Below are 24,032 nucleotides of genomic sequence, written 5' to 3'. Positions count from 1 at the left end.
CATTTGGTGGTTGTTCTTGAAGTTTGTTTAAAGTTTGTGCAAGAATTGGTAAATCTCTAGATCCATTCCATATTCCAAGATGTGATCCATTGTTGTTTGTGTGTGATGCACCTTTGGTGCTATATTGGTTCTATTTGATGGTGATTTGATGGTATTTTCGTGCACAATGGTATCCAAGATTATAAGGTGTTTGATGTTATGTTTGAGCAAAGTTTTCTCTCTTAAAATGCTGAATTTCTGAAAATTTCGTGCAGGAAATCGATTTCCCTGTTTGTGGAAATCGATTTCCCTAACTGATTTTTGCAAAAAACGTGTACAAGAAACCCCTTTCCCTGTTTTGGGAAACCCGTTTCCTGACAACATTATGTTGTTTTTGCCTTTTAAACTTGTTTTTTGTATCTCTTCTCCCTCTACTTCATTAATATCATTGGATCTAGGATGTTGATAGGTTTGAAAGAACCAAATCCATAATATTAGATGAATGATATTAATGATAGTTTGAGTGATTTTATTTTAATATATCTCCATCTTTCTTCTTCTTCTTCTTCTTCTTTTTATTTTGGTCGATGAAAGTCTTCAATATCATGGGAATTCTCTTGGATTCTTGATGAAGACGAGACAGCTGCCTATTTTTTTTCGTGTGGTATTTCTTTCGGAGAACAATATACATATCATTTCTCTCGCATGCATTAGCACAAAAATTGTTGACCGGCCTCGTTGTAGGACAACTTCTACATTAGTTACTTGGCAATTTGCTTAACATAGCGCAACATTCACTGTCCCGAATCGAAAAAGATCAAATATGATAGAGATTGTATGCGGTTGATTTAAGACTTATGGAAGTTTATCGTGTAGTCTCTATGATTTTATCAAGCTTCATTTAAACTTTCATTAAATTTAAATCCGAGATCATCATTCACTCACCATCGATCTTCATTACTAACATTTTAATGATATACTTGACAAGTTTCAAAATGGTCATCTTGCTAACAATTAACAATTGACTTTACTAAAATGAAAATTATGCAAGACCTCTTGATCCTATCAATCACATTTTGAAAAGGGTTGAAGAGTACAAGCAAACTATGTATTTGTATAAGAAAGTTAGAGAATAGGGGAGTGGGAATATGCATATAGGTTGGAAACCTCCTACTAGAAACCTGATTAAACTTAATACGAATGATGCAAACAAATCTGATAATGTTGCTAGGTGTGGGGTAGTGCTTAGGGATCATAAAGGTGAATGGAGAGGATGCTTCTCTAAATATGCGGGGAGTTATAGTGCTATCTTGGTGGAGTTTTTGGGAGTTTTGGAAGGATTAAAGCTTACAAAGTTATTAGGCTATAATAAGGTGATTAATGTCGATTCTATGTTGATAGTTAAAGCTATTGGGGATGGTGAAGTTGGGCATGTTGATTGTGTCTCCATTCTCCAACGGATTATTTGAGACAATTTCCATGATGGAAGTAATAGTGATTTTGCATGTTTACTTGAATGCTTATGCAGATTGCCTGACAAATCGAGGGTGCATGGAGTAGAAGTTCGCGTTATATATGATGAGGCGCCAAATTCCTTGAAGCCTTGCTTGAATTCTCATGTTTCTGAGATTGTTTATCCCATTGTTGTTTTGTTGTAGTTGCTTTTCTGTTTATGCTTAAACCCTCTGCATTATACCAAAAAAAAGCCGAATTAATTTAATAAAAAAACTAAGATGATTGTTAATTAAATTATAAAAAATCAAAAAGTTATTCACTTGATAGAGATATAGATATAGTTGTATGTTATATTATTATACTTTGAAAATAAAAATTTTAAAATATTTTATAACTTTGAAAATAAGAGATATTTATATTTATAAAATACAGTTTTATACTAATAAAATAAAACCAAAACTTGATTCCCTCTCCACGAGAGTTAAGAGATATTTATATACCATTAGAATTTGACCCAACCCTTGCTGCATCAAAACTCTTGACGTTAGGATGGAGAAACATGTTGCTGAAGTTTTGAAAATCCAAAACCCAAAGGTAACATCATATATACACAGTGATATTGCATTCTCAATTCTTTTGAAATCATCTATTAAATCTTTGAAACGTTTTGCATCTGTCTGTAAACCATGGTCTCTCTTGTTTGATGATCCTACTTTCATGAGTGCCTACCGCACCACTTTCTTATCAAAGGACCATTCCTATTATTCTGATAAGTCTCTTCTTCTTCATAAAGAAAATGGCGACACATGTCAGTTGTATTCAGTTTCTGACGAGAGGTTTGAGAATATAGTTCGATTAAATTTGCCACAAGTCACGTTGAAGTTGGATCCATCAACTTATGATCTTGAAATTTTAGGTCCAGTTAGTGTTAATGGTACTCTTTGTCTTACTTGTCCGAGGCAGAAGAATATGGCCTTGTGGAATCCATCTACCGACGAATATAAAGTCATTCCTCCTAGCCCTTTTTTTTATTCAGGATATAGGGTATATCATAGTGGATTTGGTTATGATAGTGTCACGGATGACTTTAAAGTTTTGCGTCATTTGAGAGTTTCTCAAATAACTAAAAATAAGTCAATATGGGAGATATATAGTGTAAGAAGTGATTCTTGGAAGAAACTTGATGTTGATATTGATATGTATCATGATCGGATGGAATGTCATAATTTGTACATTGATGGTCTTTCTCATTGGCTATGTATGACTACTCCGGATAATAAAGCATGTTTGTTGTCATTTGACTGGAGCAATGAAGTTTTTCTTACAACACCATTACCCTCAAACATGGAAGTTTTTACTTGTTCGGTGAAGAGTTTCTTGGTGCTATTAAATGGTTCTATTGCTTTGGTCATACGTTACAAAAAGACCGATCCATTTCACATTTTAATTTTGGGTGAACCCGGTGTAAGAGAATCATGGACTAAGATTTTCAATGTAGCGTCATTACCCTACTTTAAGCGGGTAGGTGGAGGTGGAAAAAAGGGCCGTATTTTGTTCGAAAAAAAAGGCCAGCGTCTAGCTTGGTTCGATTTAAATACTCAAATGGTTGAAGACCTTGATCTTTCTTCAAAGGATATTAATTGCAACATATTATTTCATAAAGAAAACCTTCATCCATTTGAAGGAAAAAATCTTTGATTTTTTCTTCTTCTTACTCTCACCCTGGAGTTTAGTTAATTATTCTGAGAGTAGCAGTTTTGCATTACATATCTAGTGGAGGAATAAGTTTATGTTTATCTGATCTATTAAAATTTGCATTTGTTTGGTAAGAAATGAATTTGTATTTTAAGAATACATTGGGATTCATGTTTTATTTCCAGTTTTCTCGTAATGCATAAATTTGATTGTTTATGAAATTATGTTTGAGTATACTACTGTTATAACCAAAATTTCTCAAACTGTTGAGTTTTGAGGATGTTTTTTTTTGCCAATATGTATGCAAGTGCATAGGAATAAACAAGGCTTTTATAGAAGTTCAGAGCCATTCGAAGGGGTAAGGATTGTTATAGAAGATAGTAACAATTAGACCGTTCGAGTAGAGCATATTTCTTTGGCTAATAACAAACAGTTTTGTATTGCCCTTTATGCTATTGCTAGCCGAATTCCTTCTCATTGAGATAGTTTACGGTAGCATCTTTGTAATGTTAAACGCGGCTGGAGCGGCCTCAAAGGCAATATGGTGCAGGGCTGGAAATATGAGTTCACTACTCCTAGTCGGGGACAAGTGATATTGTGGGAGCGGTTAAGATGGCGGGCACTGCTGCAGTCTCTGTTCATCTTCATCTCTTCATCCAACATTCTAAAATAGTTGGGGATTTCATGTATTCTATGCAAATGTTGTTCAATTTTGCAGCCCTCACACACTTAACGAAGAGACACACACATCAGTGTTTTGAAGTAATTCTTCTGATAGCTAGCATTTGAGTTAGTTATCTACAAAGATAGAAATTCTCTCATGATGGTAGAAGTTTAACACCTATGATGCATAGGTACGGGTACGGTACCCGGTACAGGTACCGGTACGGTATACGACATTTTCTAAAAAAATCACGGTACGGGTACCTAGTACCTATACTTCACCATTTTAAAAGTATGCTTCAGAGTTTAAGACACAAGCAATAAAAACCACTTATAAATATGAAAATGTAACTCACTTACACAACTCTACTATTACTAGAAGCAATTCCAAATAATTTTTCTATCTTAGACAGTAAAATACTTCTTGATGGCATCTAGTAACTTATCAGCTCCTTTTGGACCAAACAACCTTGGAAAACATGTACCCAGATCAACTTCAATAGTCTTGTTTATAACAAAACCATCTCTTTTTCTCAGATAAGCTCTTTCTTTCTAACATAAAGAAGTGACATATTTTCATGTGATTCAAGTCAAATTATAACTGTGATTCGAGTAATGAAAGGTCATAATTCGAGTCATATAGATACTGTGATTTGAATCAAATTGGACAGCTCCCAACAGGAAACTGTGTGAAGCTCTGGGATTCGATAAAATTGGTTCCTGATTGATTGTTAGCCTAAGTGTAGATAATATACCGTTATCATTCATATTGCATTGAGTTATGGTATCAAGAAACAAGTTAGCAATATTTATATCTATATGGTTGCCTCCTTGTTTTTCATTAGAAGATCTGATTAAGTTAAAATCCCCACACAGAATCCAATCATTGAATTTTCCAAAACCCAAAGGTAACGCACAGATCACATATACACAATGATATCGCCTTCTCAATTCTTTTGAGATCATGTATTAAATCTTTGAAACGATTTGCATGTGTCTGTAAATCATGGTCTCTCTTGTTTGATGATCCTACTTTCATGAGTGCCTACTGCAACACTTTCTTATCAAAGGACCATTCCTATTATTCTGATAAGTCTCTTCTTCTTTTTTGTCAACATCTTGACGACACATTTCACTTGTATTCAGTTTCTGACGAGAGGTTTGAGATTTTAGTCCGATTAAATTGGCCAAAAGTCACGCTTGATCAGCCAGGTCCACCTGCTTATTATTCTGGTTTTGATATTTTAGGTCTGGGTAGTGTTAATGGTATTCTTTGTCTGATTAGTAAAACTCTGCAGGATATGATTTTATGGAATCCATCTACCGAGGAATTTAAAGTCATTCCTCCTAATCCCTTTGATTCCGGAGTTTGGGAAGATCATACGGAATTTGGTTATGATAGTCTTAGGAATGACTTTAAAGTTATGCGTCATATGCATGATTTTCAAAATAATGACTTTAACGAAATATGGGAGATATATAGTGTAAGAAATAACTCTTGGAAAAAACTTGATGTTGGTATGCGTCATTATCCGATGGAAAATAAACAATTGTACATTGTTGGCCTTTCTCATTGGCTATGTAAGACTAAACCGGATAATAAGCCATATTTGTTGTCATTTGACTGGAGCAATGAAGTTTTTCTTACAACACCATCACCCTCAAACGTGGAAGGTATTTTTACTTGTTTGGTGGAGAGTTTCTTGGTGCTATTAAATGGTTCTATTGCTTTGATCATATGTTACAAAGAGACTTATACATCTCACATTTTAATTTTGAGTGAACTCGGTGTAAGGGAATCATGGACTAAGATTTTCAATGTAGGGCGATCATTATCCTACTTTAATAAGTGGCAAAACGGAGGTGGAAAGAAGGGCCGTATTTTGTTCGATAAAGATGGCGATCGTCTAGCTTGGTTCGATTTAAATACTCAAATGGTTGAAGACCTTGATATTTTTACAGAGGATTTTTGTTGTTTCTTATTATTTCATAAAGAAAACCTTCATCCATTTGAAGGAAAAAATCTTTGATTTTTTCTTCTTATTTTCACCCTGGAGTTTAGTATTACTCTGCAGAGGATATAGTTATTATTCTGATCTATTAAAGTTTGCATTTGTTTGGTAAGAAATGAATTTGTATTTTAAGAATACATTATATTGTTGGGATTCATGTTTTACTTTCAATTTTCTCCTATTGCACAAATTTGATTGTTTATGAGATTATGTTCGATCTGTGAAAAATCCAATACGGAATAGTTAAAATTTTCAAATATACTATTGTTATAACCAAAATTTCTCAAACTGTTAAGTTTTAAGGATGCTTTTTGCCAATAAGTATGTGAGTGCGTAGGAATAAACAAGGCTTTTATAGAAGCTCAAAGCCATTCGAGAGGGCTAAGGATTGTTATAGAAGATAGTAACAATTAGAGCATATTTCTTTGGTTTATCACTTAGAAGTAAATAACTTATGTTATAAGCACTTAGGTTAGTTACAGAGACTTGTTTGACTTAGTTATGGAGCCTTGCTGAAGAAGGAAGACTGTGATTGAGTAATGTCTGAATAATGCCGTTACTTTCTTATTGTTTCCAAGTGGTTATGTTAAGGTTATAATTAAACCAACCAATACTAAACACCATTTCATTATTCCTGAACTTGTCAATATTAGTAGAAGAAGTTTAACACACAAGCACTAAAAACCACTTAATAAAAATGAAAATGTAACTCACTTACACAAACTCTTTCAGAGTACAAACTATTACTATATGCAATACCATATAATTTTTCTATCTTAGACAGTAAAGTACTTCTTGATGGCATCTAGTAACTTATCAGCTCCTTCTTGACCAAACAACCTTGGAAAACTTGTACCAAGATCAACCTCAACAGTCTTGTTTCTAACAAAACCATCTCTTTTTCTCAGATAAGCTCTTTCTTCCTCTCCAACTTCTCTCTCAGCACAAGCACAATGATCCAACCAGATCCCCAACACTTGCTTCGAAATCGGGCCGATATGATCCCTAAGGATCTCGTCTAACCGCTCTCCTCCATCATTTTCTGTCTGAACGCGAACATATATTGCGGTGGGAGATGCAAAGGCACGGATGAAAAGTGAAGAAGAGAAATAAGGTTGAACCTCGTGAACTTTCTCCAAAGCCTGTCTATGTTTATCAAGTTCAGTGTCCTCGTAGAACGTTTTAAGATACTCTGGCGAAAGAACTAGGTCTTTTCGTGGCGGTAAATCGAGAACAAGAAGTAGCATAGTTGGACTGCTTCGGATCAAGTCGAACGCGAAATTTGGTGCATCGTTTGAAGTTTTGAGATAAGCTGAAATAGATGTTATATCTAATGATCCTCCTGTTGGTAGCTCAGAATGCACCCAGCTTCCAAGCACAAAATCAACCTGAGACATACAAATAAAATGGACAAAGAACAAATTCAGAATAAAACAATAACAAACCCTCTCTGAATAAACAACCAAGGTTTTAAATAACGGTCGCAGTCCCATAAAGACTTTCGTGATTTCAGTCAGTAGTACACATGCTGCGATACTTACAACACTAATTGCGGTCATTGCAGTGTAAATTAATTATAATTTATTCATTATTATAAAAATGGTGAATAACAGTAAGTATCGGTATCGCCACCTTCTGATACTATTTTGTCGCGGTAAGAAACTGTTTAAAACCTTGTAAACAATTGAACTGAACATTAATAGACTTATCGCATAAGTGCTTATTAAATAAGTGCTTGTGTATAAGTTAATTCTATAATAAAACATATAAAAAAGTAAGATTTTTCCATAAGTTCTCAGAAATAAGCTCAAATTAATTAATCAAATTCATCATTTTTCTTCAACATAGATAATTAAGTAAATAATTTCCTTAATAAGTAACTAACATAAGCCAAACAACATACAGAACAAAACCCAAAAATCATGATTAAGGAATTGGAGAAGAAGAAAAATTACAGGGGAGTGAGTGTTGCCTGGTGTAATATGCAATGAAATCTGAGAACTTCCACTGTTGTTTTTGTAGTATTGAACATCAGGTGGAAGTGAACAAGGAAGAAGATGAGATTGAAGTCGATCTTCAAGTGTTGAAACAAGATCAAGCATGAGATTCTTGTGTGGTGCTGAAACGAATGGAAGTTCCAAAAATTTGCTACGTCCTTGGTTGTTGTGGGTATCCATCTGAGAGCAAGAGATAGAAAAACGAGAAGAAGAAGAAGAAGAAGAAGAAAGTTGGAGTCTTGAAGAAGAAAAGATGGAATGTGGTGTGTGTAGGAAATTGCCACAAAACATCATCACTTCAATTGTGTAGCCAAGACACATGTTCTTGTTTTCTTCTTTCAATGTTGTTTTGTTTTTGTTAATAATGTTTTTATTATTTGATGGATAAAACATGAACAATAGGCCCAATATCACCACCATTTGAGCCTTATGCACCCCTAACAAATATACTTGCACTCTTACAATTTACATGATTGTTCTATTTTGCTTTCATATACATCTATATTATATTCTTTAATTCAACTATTTTTTAATTAATTTTAATATTTTATGGACTATATTGAGAGACTTTAAGAGAGACTAAATAGGTGGGTGAAAAAATAGATTAAATATCTTTTAATTAATTTTAATAGTTTATGAATTATATTGATAAGAAAGCAATAGTTTAAGTTAAATGTATTGGCGGTTTTTTGTTTTTTTTAGTGTTTTAGACCCATTACATTACCACTTTCAAAGATGCAATGAGTTTGTTAGAAAATTGGTTAAGTCAACTGTATTTTCTTCTTCTTTAGTGGTTTTAAATCTATTGGTTTAAATGTTAAGTCAATCTTTCTCTTTCCTAACACGGTATACTCAAATCAACCTATAAATTATCCGAATTTGTTTATTTATGGGTATACTCAATCCAACCCACAACAACCCATATAGTTTTGGTTCAGATATTGGATTTGAGTTTTGCAACCCGCAGATCCGTTGACCCAACTCATTGACGTGACATTAGTAATTTTTTATTTATTATTATTATTTTAAATAAAAATATAAAATTATCATCTCAATACTAACCATAATTTTTTTTTAAAATTATTTTATTCTCCACCAATAATACTACTAGATCAATGAGTTTACGTAATTCTAAGACTAAATGTTAATTCTTATTTTCTTTTGTATTATTTCCAACTTACGTATTTTATTAAAATGTGTCTCATGGAGTTTTATACTATTATTCCGTGTTGTGTCATGTTAATGAATAATATTAGATATTATATGTTGTGTTTCATCCATTTTGTGTGTTAGAAATGAGTATAAATGTATTGAATTCTGTTACAATATTTTTAAATTGAAAAAAATTATTATTTTTTAATTTGAAACACAACCCATGAACTCAACCCAACCTAACCCTAAATGAACGGGTCGGTTCAGGTTGGTTTTGATAGCGAACTCATCCCATTGAAGTTTGGACGGTTTAGGCCAAACTCAGTCCAACCAACCCATGTACACCCCTACACAGATGTGATTTACATAAAAAAAATGAGTTTTCACCATTTCAACTTTTTTTGTTGCACAATATCAACATGATATCAGAGCATGCATGCTCGGGTAGTCATTGTTATCCTTCTTCAACCCTTATCTATTTTCTTCTAACTCTTTTATGGTTAACCCGAGCTACTATAATTTCTCAACTAATTCTGCAAATTCTTATTACCTTCCCCCAAATAAGAATCCAGCTCTGGTTCTAGTATCACATTTTTTCGATGTCAAGAATTATTATACATGGTTAGGATTGATGGAAATTCCTCTCATTTCAAAGACCAAACATCATTTCATTGACGAAACCCTTCCTACACAACTCCATACCAATCCACTACATGCACCTTGGACAAGATGTAATACAATGGTTCTTATATGTCTTTTCCGCTCAATATCTAAATCCATCGCAAAACCTTTGCTTTGGATCAACACTGTTGTTGGGATTTTGGAGAATTTGCGCATGCGATTCTCTCAAAGCGACATTTTTCATATTTATGCCATTCAAGAAGATCTCTACAAGCATCAGCAGATACTTTAACCATTTATTAATATTTCACTTAACTCGATTTTTTTGGGATGAATTGGAGACTAATCCACTCTTGTTCTTGCTCAATACCTTGCTCGTGTGGAGCTATCACATTTGTAAAAAATTATCGAGAGCAAGATTATGTGATTTGATTTCTAAAAGGTCTTAACAAAAATTTCTCATACTCTAAGTCACAAATAATGATGATGAATCATTTACCAAATATTGATTATGATTTCTCTTTTGTTATTCAGGAGGAACGAAAAACAAATCCTCCTCCATATATTGCCTTTCCCTATATTGATGAAGTGGTTCTTACTTTTTGCGTTGCATGCTAAATCTAACTCATCCCATGGTAGAAAAAAATGTTGGAACCCTAATTTCAAAGGGAAACCCCATTCTTAAAACCTACTCGTGTCTACACTCATTGTGGTCGTACCAATCACACAATTGAGACATGTTTTGTCAAACATGGATATTGTTGAAAGTATATTGGAGTACTTTTTTAATTATCGTTTTCACACGGATTGGTGAGATATTACCGTCGTTCTACATTTTACAATTGTTTTGAGCATAAGTTTCATAAAAGGTTTTGGTGTTGGTTTTAGTAACGGAATGGTTTGATCTCATAATAGTATCGATAAAAGAGAGTTTTGGTTTTAAAACGATTGGTAAAAGCATGTCAAGATTAGGTTTCAATAATATTTTTCATATATATTTTCTTAATAGAGCATGTGAACTCATCAATGATCAATATAATCACATATCATCCCAATATGTTTCATCTCAAAACCATATTGTGAATTTTACCATTTTGATCCTTAGACGATCTCTCAATCTAACTATCAAAATGATAACATTCAAAGCTTGATATTAGTGAATATTAACTCACAAAGCTATTTCTACATTTTATTTGTTGATAGATGAAAAGCCTAGTTCAAGACTTGAAAACTATTTCAACTCAAATAACATATATGTATAAACACAAGGTTTTTCACCATATATTAATCATCATTTGTTCACATACAAAGTATAAAGAGAAATACATATTACAAGAAAGATTATATACCTCTAATCTTGACTCCAAGAAGGATTTAGCCATCCATTTTCATAGGAAAGTTCACAAAAATCTTCTACTTGCTAATGAAGATAGTGTCTAGCTTGGATGTTAGCAATCTTTACCTTACAAAATTACATCTTTTATCTTGAACGTCTCTCTTGTAAGAAATGACCACCTCTGAGCGTACATCTTCTTGTCTCTGCACTCATTCGGTATTAAAGTGAAGAAGAAGGTTGTGAAACCTGCTGAGTTCCCCTTTCCGCGTATTGTTTTTTCGTTGTCCCATTGAAAGTTCTTCCTTGTGTTCCACCTTCTGTTGATGACTTTCTTCCATTCCTTTTCTAATTTTCCCTCTATGCTCTTCCATAACATATATTAGTATTGAAATTAAATGATCATCGGGTAATTAATTAACCAATTTGTGGTATCACTCAATATTTACTAAGGACGACAAAATTTAAAAGTGCTCATCATATAATTGTTTTTTGATTTCGTATCATGCTACCAATTTGAAAATAATTAGTATCACTCCATAATTTGAGAAAATTTGTTTCCTAAAAAAAAAACATGTAACGAAAAAAATTAGAATAAAAAGTAGGGATTAGAGAAGTCTCTTAATACTCAATTTCTTTTGTTGGGTGAAACATGCGTAACTCTTTCATTTAAAAAATAAGTCTTACATAAAATAATATTATGACATACATGTATTTTGTATAAAAAAAAGTATTGGAGAGGATTGAAAAAAGAGTTTAATTGTTATGCGTGTTAAATTTTTTTTATAATCATTGCATCATGACCATTCAATTGTATTACTTTTAAAAAATTAAAATAAAATTCAAACATTACTAATTAATCAACGGTTGTGATTAATTAACAGTGTAAAACTTCTTTACACTATCGGTGCATTTTAATTAAATTCTTGAAAAAAATGTTATTATATATATATATATATATATATATATATATATATATATATATATATATATATATATATATATATATATATATATATATTCAATTATGTTTCATCATTCTAATAAATTAAATTTAAGGGCTCGTTTAAAAGAGCTTTTGTTTTTAATTTTTAAAATTATTTTATAAAACTATTTTAAAAAATTGTTTTTAAGAAGAATATAGAAAAAAAACATGTTTGATGAGTATGTTTTTAAAATATGTTTTATACTTGAGTCTTGATTTTTTTTAATTTGATTATGATTACATATATTTTTAATAAATTACTATTCATTATATTAAATAAAAAAGATAAAAATGATTTAGCAAATATTTTTCAGTGAATCCATATTTAACATTTATATGCCATGCTACTTAATTAAACAAAATTAGCTAAAAATGTTTAGATGAATAAAAAAACTTCTAATTTTTTATTTGTATGAATGTATGACATAAAAGTTTCATTGTACCATCAGAAGAAAAAATAGTTACACTACATAATACATTTAAATTTTTAATATATTATTGCATTAATTTTTTTAATAATAATACTACATAATTTTTTTATGAACTAATATTATTCTTGTTAAAAAAGAGAATATTATTTTATTTGTATTTGAAAATCTGAAGTCTTTTTATTTAAAAAAAAATGAAGCCTTGTCATTTTTTACTTCCAAAATCCATTGAAATTTGGGAATAAAATATGCACCAGATTTCTTTTAAAATTGCAGTAACAATATGTGTATTTTTTTCTTTTCAAATTGAGAAATATTTCAATTATGCCATTAATAAGAAGTACTTACTTTTCCGTGTTTTCTACGAAAGTTAAAATTGGAAAATTTAAAACCAAAACTCATTTAAGCTGTTTCAGTATTTTAGTTTTTAAAATTAAAACAATAAAACTACAAACAGTTTTCGAAAATAGATTTACAAAATTTTATATTCAAACGAGTTTTTAATTTTTTAATTTTTAAAAGCTAAATTTTTTTTTTTGAAAAGTAATTCAAACAGGCCAAAATCTCCTCATTCACTTTTTTTTTTTCAAATTTTCTTTTCTAGGGTTAAGAAGGAGAAAAAGTTTATCTATTAAAAGAAGTTTTGACCATGCCGCATTGTTGGGATTAATATAAACTAATTGTATTTGCTTAATCAAATATTAATAATAGTTAATAAATATTATTACAGTTTGCTAATAAGTATTATTACTTTTGTTAATAGTAAAATGTAAATGAATTGATATTACAAACTATTCTATTTTTATATGTAATATTCGTGTTGCAAACTACTCTACTTTTAGATATAACAGATTTCTTAAATTATGGTTTCTTAATATGTGCTTGTGATATTCAAACTACTCTGTTTTTAAAGTAATGATTTTCTTTTAATTATTGTGTGTTATAATTTACGGTTCCTTAATAGCAGTTTTATTATAATAGAATCCTTAATGTATGGTTCTTTAATATCAATTTTTTATTTCTATTTCTATTTCAAAAATAAAATAAAAAATTATCATAAATTAATTATCATTTGTAATCTTTTAAATTCTCCCAACTTTCTATATGTGTTACAATTTTTAATGATTGAGAAATTAAAAAATATGAAATGATGGGTTATATTTTTCTAATATATAGTATTTTTTAAGAGAATTTCTTTTCTGACCTCCCAACCTTCTTGGTCACCCCTAGCGAAAATACTAAAATATCCCTAAATTTCGGAAATGCATTTCCGAAATTATTTTTTTTAAAATTTTTCCAAAATTCGGAAATGCATTTCCGAAAACATCAAATAGGGGTGTTTTCGGAAATGCATTTCCGAAAACACCATTTTTTAGAGTTTCGGAAATATACTTCCGAAAAAGCTCTTGCTTTTCCCTATTAAACACTCGCTATGTGCTCCCAGTTTCCTTTAACTGATGCTTGTGCCCATTTAATCTTTTTAGTATCTCTCTCAAACCAGTGAAAAAATCATTGAATGTAGTATTACAGTAGTTGATAATAAGTATTAAAGATTATATCCCCTTTTTCTTCTTGCTTTGTTTCTTGTTTTTACTAATTCTGTATTTATTTTTTTCCTCTTCAACAGACAGTTTCTCATAGCAATCATAGCAATCGGTAAAAAAAATTCTATTAAAAAACTTTTGGACATGGAAGCATATATAGTCTCCTTTATACTTTATGAAAAAATAATTTAGAAAAGGTATTTCATAGTGAGGTTCAGGTTTGGTGAGGAAGAAAGGTTTGTTACTACTTTTTTTTCCTTCGGAAGTATACTTCCGAAATTTCCGAAATTTAAAAAAAGGGGTGTTTTCGGAAATGCATCTCCGAAAACACCCTTCATTTGATATTTTTCGGAAGTGCATTTCTGAATTTTGGAAAAATTTTGAAAAAAAATTATTTCGGAAATGTATTTCCGAAATAGGGGTATTTTTGGTTTTTCGCGGGAGGTTACCCCCATAGGGAGGTGAATAAAGAAATTCTCTTTTTTAATTAATTACAATTAAAAGTCTCCACTTGTTATAATTTTACAAACAATTATTTTGAGAACTTATTGAAAAATAGTATAAATTATTTTAAATGTATTTTGCTATATATTTAAAAGAATATTTTTGCTATTTATTTATTATACATTAGAATATAAAAACCATCATAAAGGATTATTTAAATGGAAAAATAGTATTATATATATATATATATATATATATATATATATATATATATATATATATATATATATATATATATATATATATATATATAAACTTAGAGTGAGTAGAATGTGCATGTATATATTATTCAAACTCTACAATCCTTTACTTTTATGGAATTCCCTTCGATTCTCTACTCAAAATATACTTATGTCATTATTTATTTATTTTTGGATAACATTGATTTACATAATTATATACAATTACACATTATGTTCATTGTGATTTTGGTTAATGATAACAACTAATTATGGTGGAAATTGATTCTTAACAATAAAAAATTGATTAAAATTGAATACAAAATGGAATATTTTACCATATTTCCTTTTACATAGTCAAAATTCAAAATTAAAGTCTATTGAGATTCCTATATATACATGAATACTGCCAATAGTTATTTTACATCTTTTGTCACAAACTTAAAGTTGATTCTAATTTGAGTTTTGTTGAGAAATATGGTTTCTACCATGAATTTTGTGATCTTGGGTTTCTTGATGATAGCTGTCTTGATTCCTACTAATGTAGTAGGAAGGGATTTGTATGAGACCTCATCAATCTCTAAAACAGGTCCATTTTCTTTATGTTTTTTTCACAGATTTAAACTTGCTTTATTATAGTTGAAAGTTGTTAGCAAAATTACTAATTGAGCTGATTCAACGAAACAATTTTTATTACTTTTTTAATTTTTTATACAATTTTAGTTTAATACAATTTTATTTAATAATAGTATTTTAATTTGCATTTGCATTATTTATGAGAAATTATATATAAAAATATTTGTTGTCATAAGATAATATTTTTATTATAAATTTTTTTAATATCGGTTAAAATGTAAAATTATTTAATTATTTTAATTTTTGATTTCTTTATGCAGCAAGTGTATCTTCACATCTTGATGAAAATTGCGGCAAGTCTAGTATTCAAATAAATCAATCTCCAACTGAACCACTTCCAAGTGGTATTCCAACATATACAGTTGAGATTGCAAACACATGTGTCTCTGGTTGTTCCATCTCTAACGTTCATGTTGCATGTGGCATGTTCAGTTCTGCGACACTTATCAATCCAAACACCTTCAAGCGTCTCAGCAACAATGATTGTTTAGTTAATGGTGGAAACACTATTCCTAATGGAGGTGTTATTTCCTTCAAATATGCTAACACATATTCTTATCCTCTTTCTGTCTCATCTGTGGATTGTAGTTGATCCTCTATCATTTATTTTAAAATGTAAGTTAACTTATAATAATGTTTATCATAATAAACATTTTAATGTCTATGTTAGGGTTTTTAACATGATTGCCTGAGTCATGTTTAAATGTTTTCTTATAGTAGTACTGAATAAAGAGACTATAATTTGTGGTCAATATCAAAAATTTAATTTATTTAGGAAAAAAATTATTTACCATAAAAAGCTTAAAGAATTTCATTTATGATGATATGTTGAATATCAGTCAGAATATCAATAAAGGTATTGGAACTAACTAAAAATAAGGTCACATTTATAATAGAATGAGAAACTTAATTAACTTATCTCCAAACAAATTCAGCTTGATAGTTTTTAAAATTGTTTAAAAAAGATATATATGTATATAATTCAGTATGATTCACTCAATTGTAAGTTGTCTGAATTTGAGAGTGACTTTCTCATATCTAAAAATTTAATATTGTCTCTAATAGGATTATCCATGAGGAACCTCTTAGGAACTAAAGTTGATTGATGGCTAGAAATGATGTTATTCATGACTTTTTTCAACCGATTTGCAAGAACTTTTGCAACCACCATATATAAAACATGTACACAAAAATTGGTCTCCAATATTTCATTTAAGTTTCAATTTCAACTTTAAAAATCAAGGCAATGTTTGTTGGATTGAGATTAACAATAAACATGATTCTAGCAAAAGTTGAAATCAGATTATCATTACCTTCAACAATGATAATATTTAATATGGCATGAGTATACTAGGTCACACAAGCTACTATGTTTTTGAAAGAATTTTAAAAAAAAAAAATATGGAGGCAAGGCAAACATTGTTTTAGGCGTTAGTCTAAAACTTTGATCCGCTCAACATCTTTTAAGATTAAATATTAAATAATATCTTGTCAATGTTGTCACCTGCAAAAATACATGTAAAACAGGCATGTTTGTGTCCTGTGCATCGGACCGGCTTTGTCACCCTAATTACACATACCTCCAGAAGTGTCGCAAACATCTCCATTTTTATTCACCAATGATGTGACTATATTTACTTTTTACTAGTAGTGGTGCAGCATCAATGCATCATAGAAAAACCAAGTATCATTTACTATTTATTAATCTATTTCTTCTAATTTGTTTATTTCTTATTCACCTATTATTAATGAAAAATAAACTTTGTAAAAAGAAGAACTCATAATTTGTTTTTATCATATATTAGTAACTACCTTTTTTTTTTAATTTATGTGAGCTTATCAAAGTGACCAATAATCTAGAACAATAATATATTATTATGAATAATATTTTAAAGGTTAAATACATTTTTTAAAGATAAAATAATAATAATAATAATAATAATAATAATAATAATAATAATAATAATAACAACAACATTAATAAGGTGAAAAAATTTTAAAGTACAAATAAGTTAAGATGATACAAGGAGTACCAAAATCTCTATAAAAAAACCAACCGACAACAACAAAGAAAACTAACTTCAAGAGAGACTTCCACCGAGAATCACAAGCCAAAGGAGAAATAAACTAGATCTCAAACTCACAAAAACACCAAAATCAGATCAAAACAACCAAGAAAAAGAAAAGGTACACAACATTCCCAATCGTGATCGAGATCTCGACCCGCTATTGTTGAATCTAGATGATATGGTTCTGAATCTAGTATATGAAAGTGCAAGAGCTCTCTCTGATCAGCCCAAAAACCAATTTCAATCCAAAAAGACACTCCTTTTTTCACTTTTTTCACGTTTATTGTAGAGACATAATACTCAATCTCATTCCAGGCATTCCATATGGTCCACATCATGATATCAAAGATTATAAAATACCCCCTAGATCTCGCTCTACCTCCTAAGGGGAGAAAAGTCTCGAAGAGGATTTTAGAATTCTTGTGAAGGACTAAATACCAACCCAACCAAGTAGAAATCATATATCAATCAGTGCTAGCTAAATTACACGTGACAAACAAGTGTGGCGCCAACTCAACAAAACCATCACAGAAATGACACAAAATAAGACTGGATCAACAATCACATTTCTCTTGTGTAAGTTTTATCTAGTAGGGAACCTATCCAGAAGAAGCTTCCAAGAAAACATAAGATATTGATAAGTGGAGGATATATAGAAGGAATCATCCTTAGCAAATTTTTAAAGCCATCTGCCTCTGACCAAAGAAAAAGTATGCCTTTGGATAACTGAGGGAAAGTCAGCAACAATTGGTTTCTCACAAATGAAGAACGACCCCCTCCACCAAAAGTCCCAAATAAGAGTCTCATTATCCCACCTACTTATCTAACCCACACTCCCTTCAGGATAATCAAATATTAAACAGCCTAGGGAACCTATCCTTGAGGGGAATATTTTTAACTCTAGGGTCAAGCTAAAAAGAAGTTTGCAAACTAAATTCAACTTCCTAGAGATACCATCCATAAACGAGTCATATTAACCTTGTATCTTAGAACCAATAAGGGATATTCCTTTCCACCATGCTAGGCAATTCTGAAAGCTTGAATTTATGCCGCCCCTTAGAGAAAAGACAATAGAGTTGTCGTATTGGGTACAAAGGATATCTCTTCCAAACCTAAGACGCCTAAAATATGGGGACACCTCTATTTAGTCAAAAGAGCTAAATTGACCAGGCGAAGATCTCTAACTCCGAAGCTAGCTTTTCTCTTAGACATACAAACATCACTCTAACTAACTTAAGAGATTTTAGCTTCACCCATAATGCCAACCCACAATAAACTTATTTGACTACGAATATTTTCCTCTAAACCTTTACAAGCATTTTCAAAAAGACAAATAGAAAATAGGGATAGTGTTAAACACAAAATTGAGCAAGATCACCCACCCCGAGCTAGCATATATATGTTTCCAAGAATTAAGCCTCTTATTAAGAAGATGAATAAAGGGATCCCAAGCCGCTTCACGGATAGGAGAAGCTCAAATTAGAATTCCTAAGTACTTAAAGAGGAGGGGAATTTATTTTGTAGTGAAGGAAATCACCAACAGAAACCAAAAAAGTAGGATCCATATTGACCTCGATCAAACTACTTTGGAAAATGTTACCTTGAGACAGAAGTAGGGATGGCAAGAAGACCTAAACCTGCGGGGCCCATACGCACTCAAATCCGAGTCAACGAGTGAAAACTCAAGTTGACTGAGTTTGGGTTCGAATTCGGGTGCGGGTTTGGGTAGTGTGAAACCCGCGCTCGAAACCTAAAATCACACCCGATATATATATATATATATATATATATATATATATATATTGTGGAAAGTGGTAGAAAAAAATATATTTTATGTATTTTGCTGCGGGTTCGGGTGGCGATTTCAGGTGTGGGTTTGGGTAATATGAAATTCGCACCCGACCCATTGTCATCCCTAGACAGAAGCAAGCTCGAATCGTCTAAGGATAGCCCAGAGATTCGGAAAGAATGGCTCAACTAAAATTAGAGTGTCATCCGCATTCTGCAAATAAGAAACCATCAAATCTGAGGCAACTATCCTAAACCCTATGAGCAAACCCAACTCAATGACCTTATTAATCAAGCCACTTAAATCCTCCGCCATAAGAAGAAAAAAGAATGAAGCTAAGGGGTCCCCTTGCTTCAGACCTCCTTTGAATGTTAATTTTTTAGGTTGGACAATCATTAACCAATACCAACACCGCAAGATTCCTAAGGAAAAACACAAGTCCTAATCCAAGACCTCCACTACCATTTATCTAACAAATAGTTAAAATTTTCAACCCTCCAAACAATATAATGAAATTATCGACCTCTTAATTTTTTTTGAAAAAAATGCAAGTTCTCTATTCTTTATTCTCCAACACACAAATTATGGAGCAAGCTAATCTCTATTCTCTATTCTCTATTCTCTATTCCATCACACAAATTGTGGAGCAAGCTAAATATACAAGACCAGCAAGTAACATTAGACAACTGTACGAAAACAATATTGAGAAAATATTGTATTATCTAGACTTAAGATTCGAAAAAATTTCTTGTCTTAAAAGAAATTTCAAAAACATTATTTAATTCGAGACACTAGTTTACCCATATGTAAAACACGTGATGCAGGGTCCACAGTTAAACCATTAAAGGCCCAAAAACTATAGCAAGTGGGAAAATAAAATGTGAGGCACAACAAATATAATGTAAGGATCTTGACTTGATTTCATATATATTTGTAACTCTTGTAAGTTGTATATAAAGGGTTTTGTTTAAGGCATGTTTTTTTTATTTTTTTTATTTTTTTATTTATTTATTAATATGTAGTTTGTCTCAGACACTTTAATATAATATAAGAAAATAATAGGAAACATTATTTTGCCTTTATGTTATAATTTGACAGCAATGTATACTAAGGGTAAAATTGGTCCAAATTTTATTTTATTTTCTAACTAGATTGAGCTACTGCAGCATAGAGAAAGAAAACGTAATAGCTGGAGAGAGAAAATAATATCTGGGTCATAGTGTGCTGTGTAATAGTTACATTCGGATTTTTATAAATTATTAAATATTTCTTTTTTTTTTTACAATTCATCATCATTTATATTATTATTATTATTATTATTATTATTATTATTATTATTATTATTATTATTATTATTATTATTATTATTATTATTATTATTATTATTAGTTAAAAACAAAGATGTAGTCAGTAGTGTTTTGTTATTTATTCCAAATAAATTTGAAACTGTTAAATTCTGTTTTGATTTCAAAACATGTCAACAAAAAAATTTAAAGTTTAATTTTGGTAGAATTATTTTAATTAAAATTAAAATGAGTTAAAAAGTATTTAAGATTAACTATATATTTTTTTAAAATTTGTGTATGCACTAAAATATAGGTAACAAATTAGGAGTGCTTGTAAGAAGAGAGATGAGCTTAATTTTCTCACAATATCTTATTTTAATGAAATAGAAAAGTAATATTTTGATGTTGATCGTTGTATATTCATATATTTATTTATTGTGTGTTCTTATGTTGACTGTTGTATATTCTATTATTCTTTTTTATGTTGTTTTTATATCTGATTATTTTGGTGTAAATGCTAAAATAATTAACTATTTTTGGTTTCTACTGATATCCCACAAAAAAAGTGGTTTGGTTCTCATATTAAATAATTTAAATCAATAATATAGTAACATTATTTTTAATTTTTTGTTAGAAACCTTAAATGACAACAACTTGGATGATTTTTTTATACAAATATGTTAATTATATATGATTGAGTTAATTAGTCATAGAAAAGAAAATTGATTTCAATATATATACTGATGTATATATGTCGGGTAAAAAATACACTTTTTGAGACGTGTGGGGCAAGAGCAGTATGCTATCATATATGTGTGACCCGATGTGGTATAGGATAAATGCCTTTTGAGAGATGTAGGTAGGTGTGTTGTATGACAGGAAGATTTCTCTAAAGCTTTCTTTTCTTTAAATGATCTTTTTTTTAAACCAAAAAGAAAATAATATTAAAATGAAAGGAAAAGAGATACGAAAGAAGAGGGGGACCAAACCAAAAACTTCTTAGAGAAAAATTCTAGTCCTAGGAGTATCTTCCATATCTAACAAATAATCTTTTCTAATGCTCCTATGAACATGTTGAAACCAGTTAGGGGAGTTACAATCTAAGCCAATGCTAGCGAGAATATTCGCACAAAAATTGGTTTCTCTAAATATGTGTGTGATCATAAATTCAATGTTCATCATATAAGACTAACAAATAAGCCAACGAGATCGGATAGTCCAAGGAACAAGAGCATGGTTATAGAAAGCTTTAACTACTAGAGTGCAATCTGATTCCAACCAAAAATTCTTTAAATGTAATTCCATAGCTTTTGCCATGGCTACACTAGCAGCAAACAATTCAGCATTCCAAAGGAATGCTGAAACTAAGAACATGCCTAGCTTCACTATCCCTAAAAATACCACCACAAGCTGATTTCCAAGGAGAGCCAATAGCTACTCCATCAACATTGCACTTAGTCCAACCATGAAGAGGAGGAGACCAAAGAACATCAGAGGTAGCTGTGTTTCGAGGATTTATGTTGACATAGAGAAACTTGTAATTGAAGAGTTTGATTTTCTGCCAGTAGTGTTCCCAGCAAGCTTTGCCTGGGCAGCAATAATTGTAGCACAAAATTTCTAATGTATACTTGCATTCTCTTTCCAAGCCTTGTTGCGAGACCTCTAAATGTGATAGAATATACCAACAATGATTTCAAGAACGTGAAAATTTTAAATTAAATGAAAGAAAGTATGGTTTTTTTTCTAGCAAGATAAATACAAATACAATAATAAAATAGGAATAAAATAGAGCAACTCTAACCCCACCCCTTTCTCTCTTTGGCATCATGCGCGTTGTTGAAAATGTCCTCCTGTTTATGTAGATGTACCTCCGAAAGTACTTTTTTTGTTTCTAAATTATTTTGTTCCGTAGGTGCATCTTCCATAGATACATCTACAGAAGCATTTGATGTTATATTCGCGTCAGACTCTTCTTCTCCCCCATTCTTCACTTTCTTCTTTTTCAAACTCTCAAACTCTCTCAACCTCAAAAATCAAAATCCATCAAAGTTGTTTAATTTCTTTTGAGTTCGGTGGTAAACGTGTGCATCTACGATCAACACATTCCAACAACTTCAAAACTCAATTTAATTGGTAAAATTTTGAGTTATTTTCGAGTATTTTCCTTAATAGAGTTTGAATACACTTTTAGGTATAAAAATCATTGGTTAGTTTTAGAAACATAGTTTAGAGACAATGTAGGTATTGTTTGATGTGTAAAAAGACGATCAAGCCACCAAAATGGGGTTTTTAAGCCTATGGAACAGTGATATACGCCATTGTTTGTTGCGTCTTTGAAGTTTCAGAACGTATCGTAGGATCATCTACGGAACAAATGAAACGTTAGGTAGTTCTGTAGATGCACCTACGGAACAACCCCAGTTTTTTGAAATGTTAGGTAGTTTCGTATTTGCACCTACGGAAGTAAATTTATTTTTTTGTTCTTTTTTTGTTATAACTAAATTGTATCTAAATCGATTTTATTTATAATACAATGCAAATATTATGGCGATCATCCAGACCGCATTATATCTGGAAGGACTCCACAACATGTTTCCTTGCGACGTGCACGAATGCAGGTACTGTCATAGGTGACTGATGAATCCGTCGTTCCAGCAAATGTACCTGATACATCTGTTGTAGCAGAGGTACCTGTTACATTCGTTCCAGCAAAGGAGTCTTCCACATCTACTACCTCATCCTGAAAGCCTCGAAATGTTGGTGAGGGCTTCTCACAGACGCCCTCCGCCTGCAGACGTCATCGGGACACTTCTTTTACTCCGCTTTCGGATATCACTATCTTTGTAATATTATTATGATTTATTTTATGTGTAATAATATTAATAATATTATTATTATTTTGTATTATATATCAAAATACAGTTTATTATGTATTAAAAGTTATAGTATTTATGTTCATATCTACACATTCAAATATAATTATAGGTAACAATTTATGCATAGTGCATATAAACAAATAAATTTAAAGAAATACAGGAGACAAAACAAAAATAATTTATATATATAGAAAAAATGTACCATTGATCAAAAATATTTTTATAAACGGTATTATTTGTATACGCAGAAAAAATTATACAACTGACTCAAATACATTTATAACTTGTGTCAAAATAAAAAACAATATTTATATACAGAAAAATTACAACTGATCCAATGACAATGACAATTGAGAATATTTCAATATTTTCGGATGTAGTGAGTCAAACATAATAAAATTTAAATAAACTTTATTTTTTTATATTATAAAAGTTATATGAAACAGAAAAAAATAAAACTATTAATTAAAATATTAAAAAAATAAAAATTTATCAACTATTTTTTAAAAGTATTTGAAAAATATTATAGGAGTTTATAATTATAATAAGAGTGTAAGTAGATATTTTAAAAAGAATTTGACATAAGTCCAGCTCACTATATGATGATTTTTAACGCGTACCTCAACACTATCATAAATAATGCTTTTCATGACGAAGCTTTCACGTCATCCGAAAAAAATTGAGATATTATTTCAAGGCTCTCTCTCTCTCTCTCTCTCTCTCTCTCTCTATATATATATATATATATATATATATATATATATATATATATATATATATATATATATATAAGGTGATATACTATTCAGGACATGCTTCGAATATCAGT

The 24,032-nt window shown here is 30.6% G+C and overlaps 4 protein-coding genes across 4 annotated transcripts; 3 read left to right on the top strand and 1 right to left on the bottom strand.

Moving 5' to 3' along the window:
* Positions 1–1,983: 1,983 nt before the first annotated feature.
* LOC131619644 (F-box/kelch-repeat protein At3g06240-like) lies at positions 1,984–3,132 on the top strand. The gene has a single exon (XM_058890719.1). It carries the CDS (start codon positions 1,984–1,986, stop codon positions 3,130–3,132), a length of 1,149 nt encoding a protein of 382 aa, XP_058746702.1.
* A 1,697-nt stretch (positions 3,133–4,829) lies between these two features.
* Positions 4,830–5,822, top strand: LOC131619643 (F-box protein CPR1-like). Its single transcript, XM_058890718.1, has one exon. It carries the CDS (start codon positions 4,830–4,832, stop codon positions 5,820–5,822), a length of 993 nt encoding a protein of 330 aa, XP_058746701.1.
* Positions 5,823–6,466: 644 nt separating this feature from the next.
* On the bottom strand, positions 6,467–8,134 carry LOC131617768 (red chlorophyll catabolite reductase, chloroplastic). Its single transcript, XM_058889021.1, has 2 exons — positions 7,760–8,134; positions 6,467–7,192 (listed from the first exon to the last, which is right to left on the bottom strand). Exons 1-2 carry the CDS (start codon positions 8,120–8,122, stop codon positions 6,581–6,583), a joined length of 975 nt encoding a protein of 324 aa, XP_058745004.1. The 5' UTR covers positions 8,123–8,134; the 3' UTR covers positions 6,467–6,580.
* Positions 8,135–15,036: 6,902 nt separating this feature from the next.
* Positions 15,037–15,775, top strand: LOC131619642 (TPD1 protein homolog 1-like). Its single transcript, XM_058890717.1, has 2 exons — positions 15,037–15,136; positions 15,444–15,775. Exons 1-2 carry the CDS (start codon positions 15,037–15,039, stop codon positions 15,773–15,775), a joined length of 432 nt encoding a protein of 143 aa, XP_058746700.1.
* Positions 15,776–24,032: the final 8,257 nt, after the last annotated feature.

This window comes from Vicia villosa, linkage group LG7 (assembly GCF_029867415.1).
Source record: "Vicia villosa cultivar HV-30 ecotype Madison, WI linkage group LG7, Vvil1.0, whole genome shotgun sequence".
In the NCBI taxonomy this organism is placed as follows: Eukaryota; Viridiplantae; Streptophyta; class Magnoliopsida; order Fabales; family Fabaceae; genus Vicia; species Vicia villosa.
The sequence above is the reverse complement of the archived record's forward strand: the minus strand, read 5'-3'. Positions and strand labels throughout refer to the sequence as shown.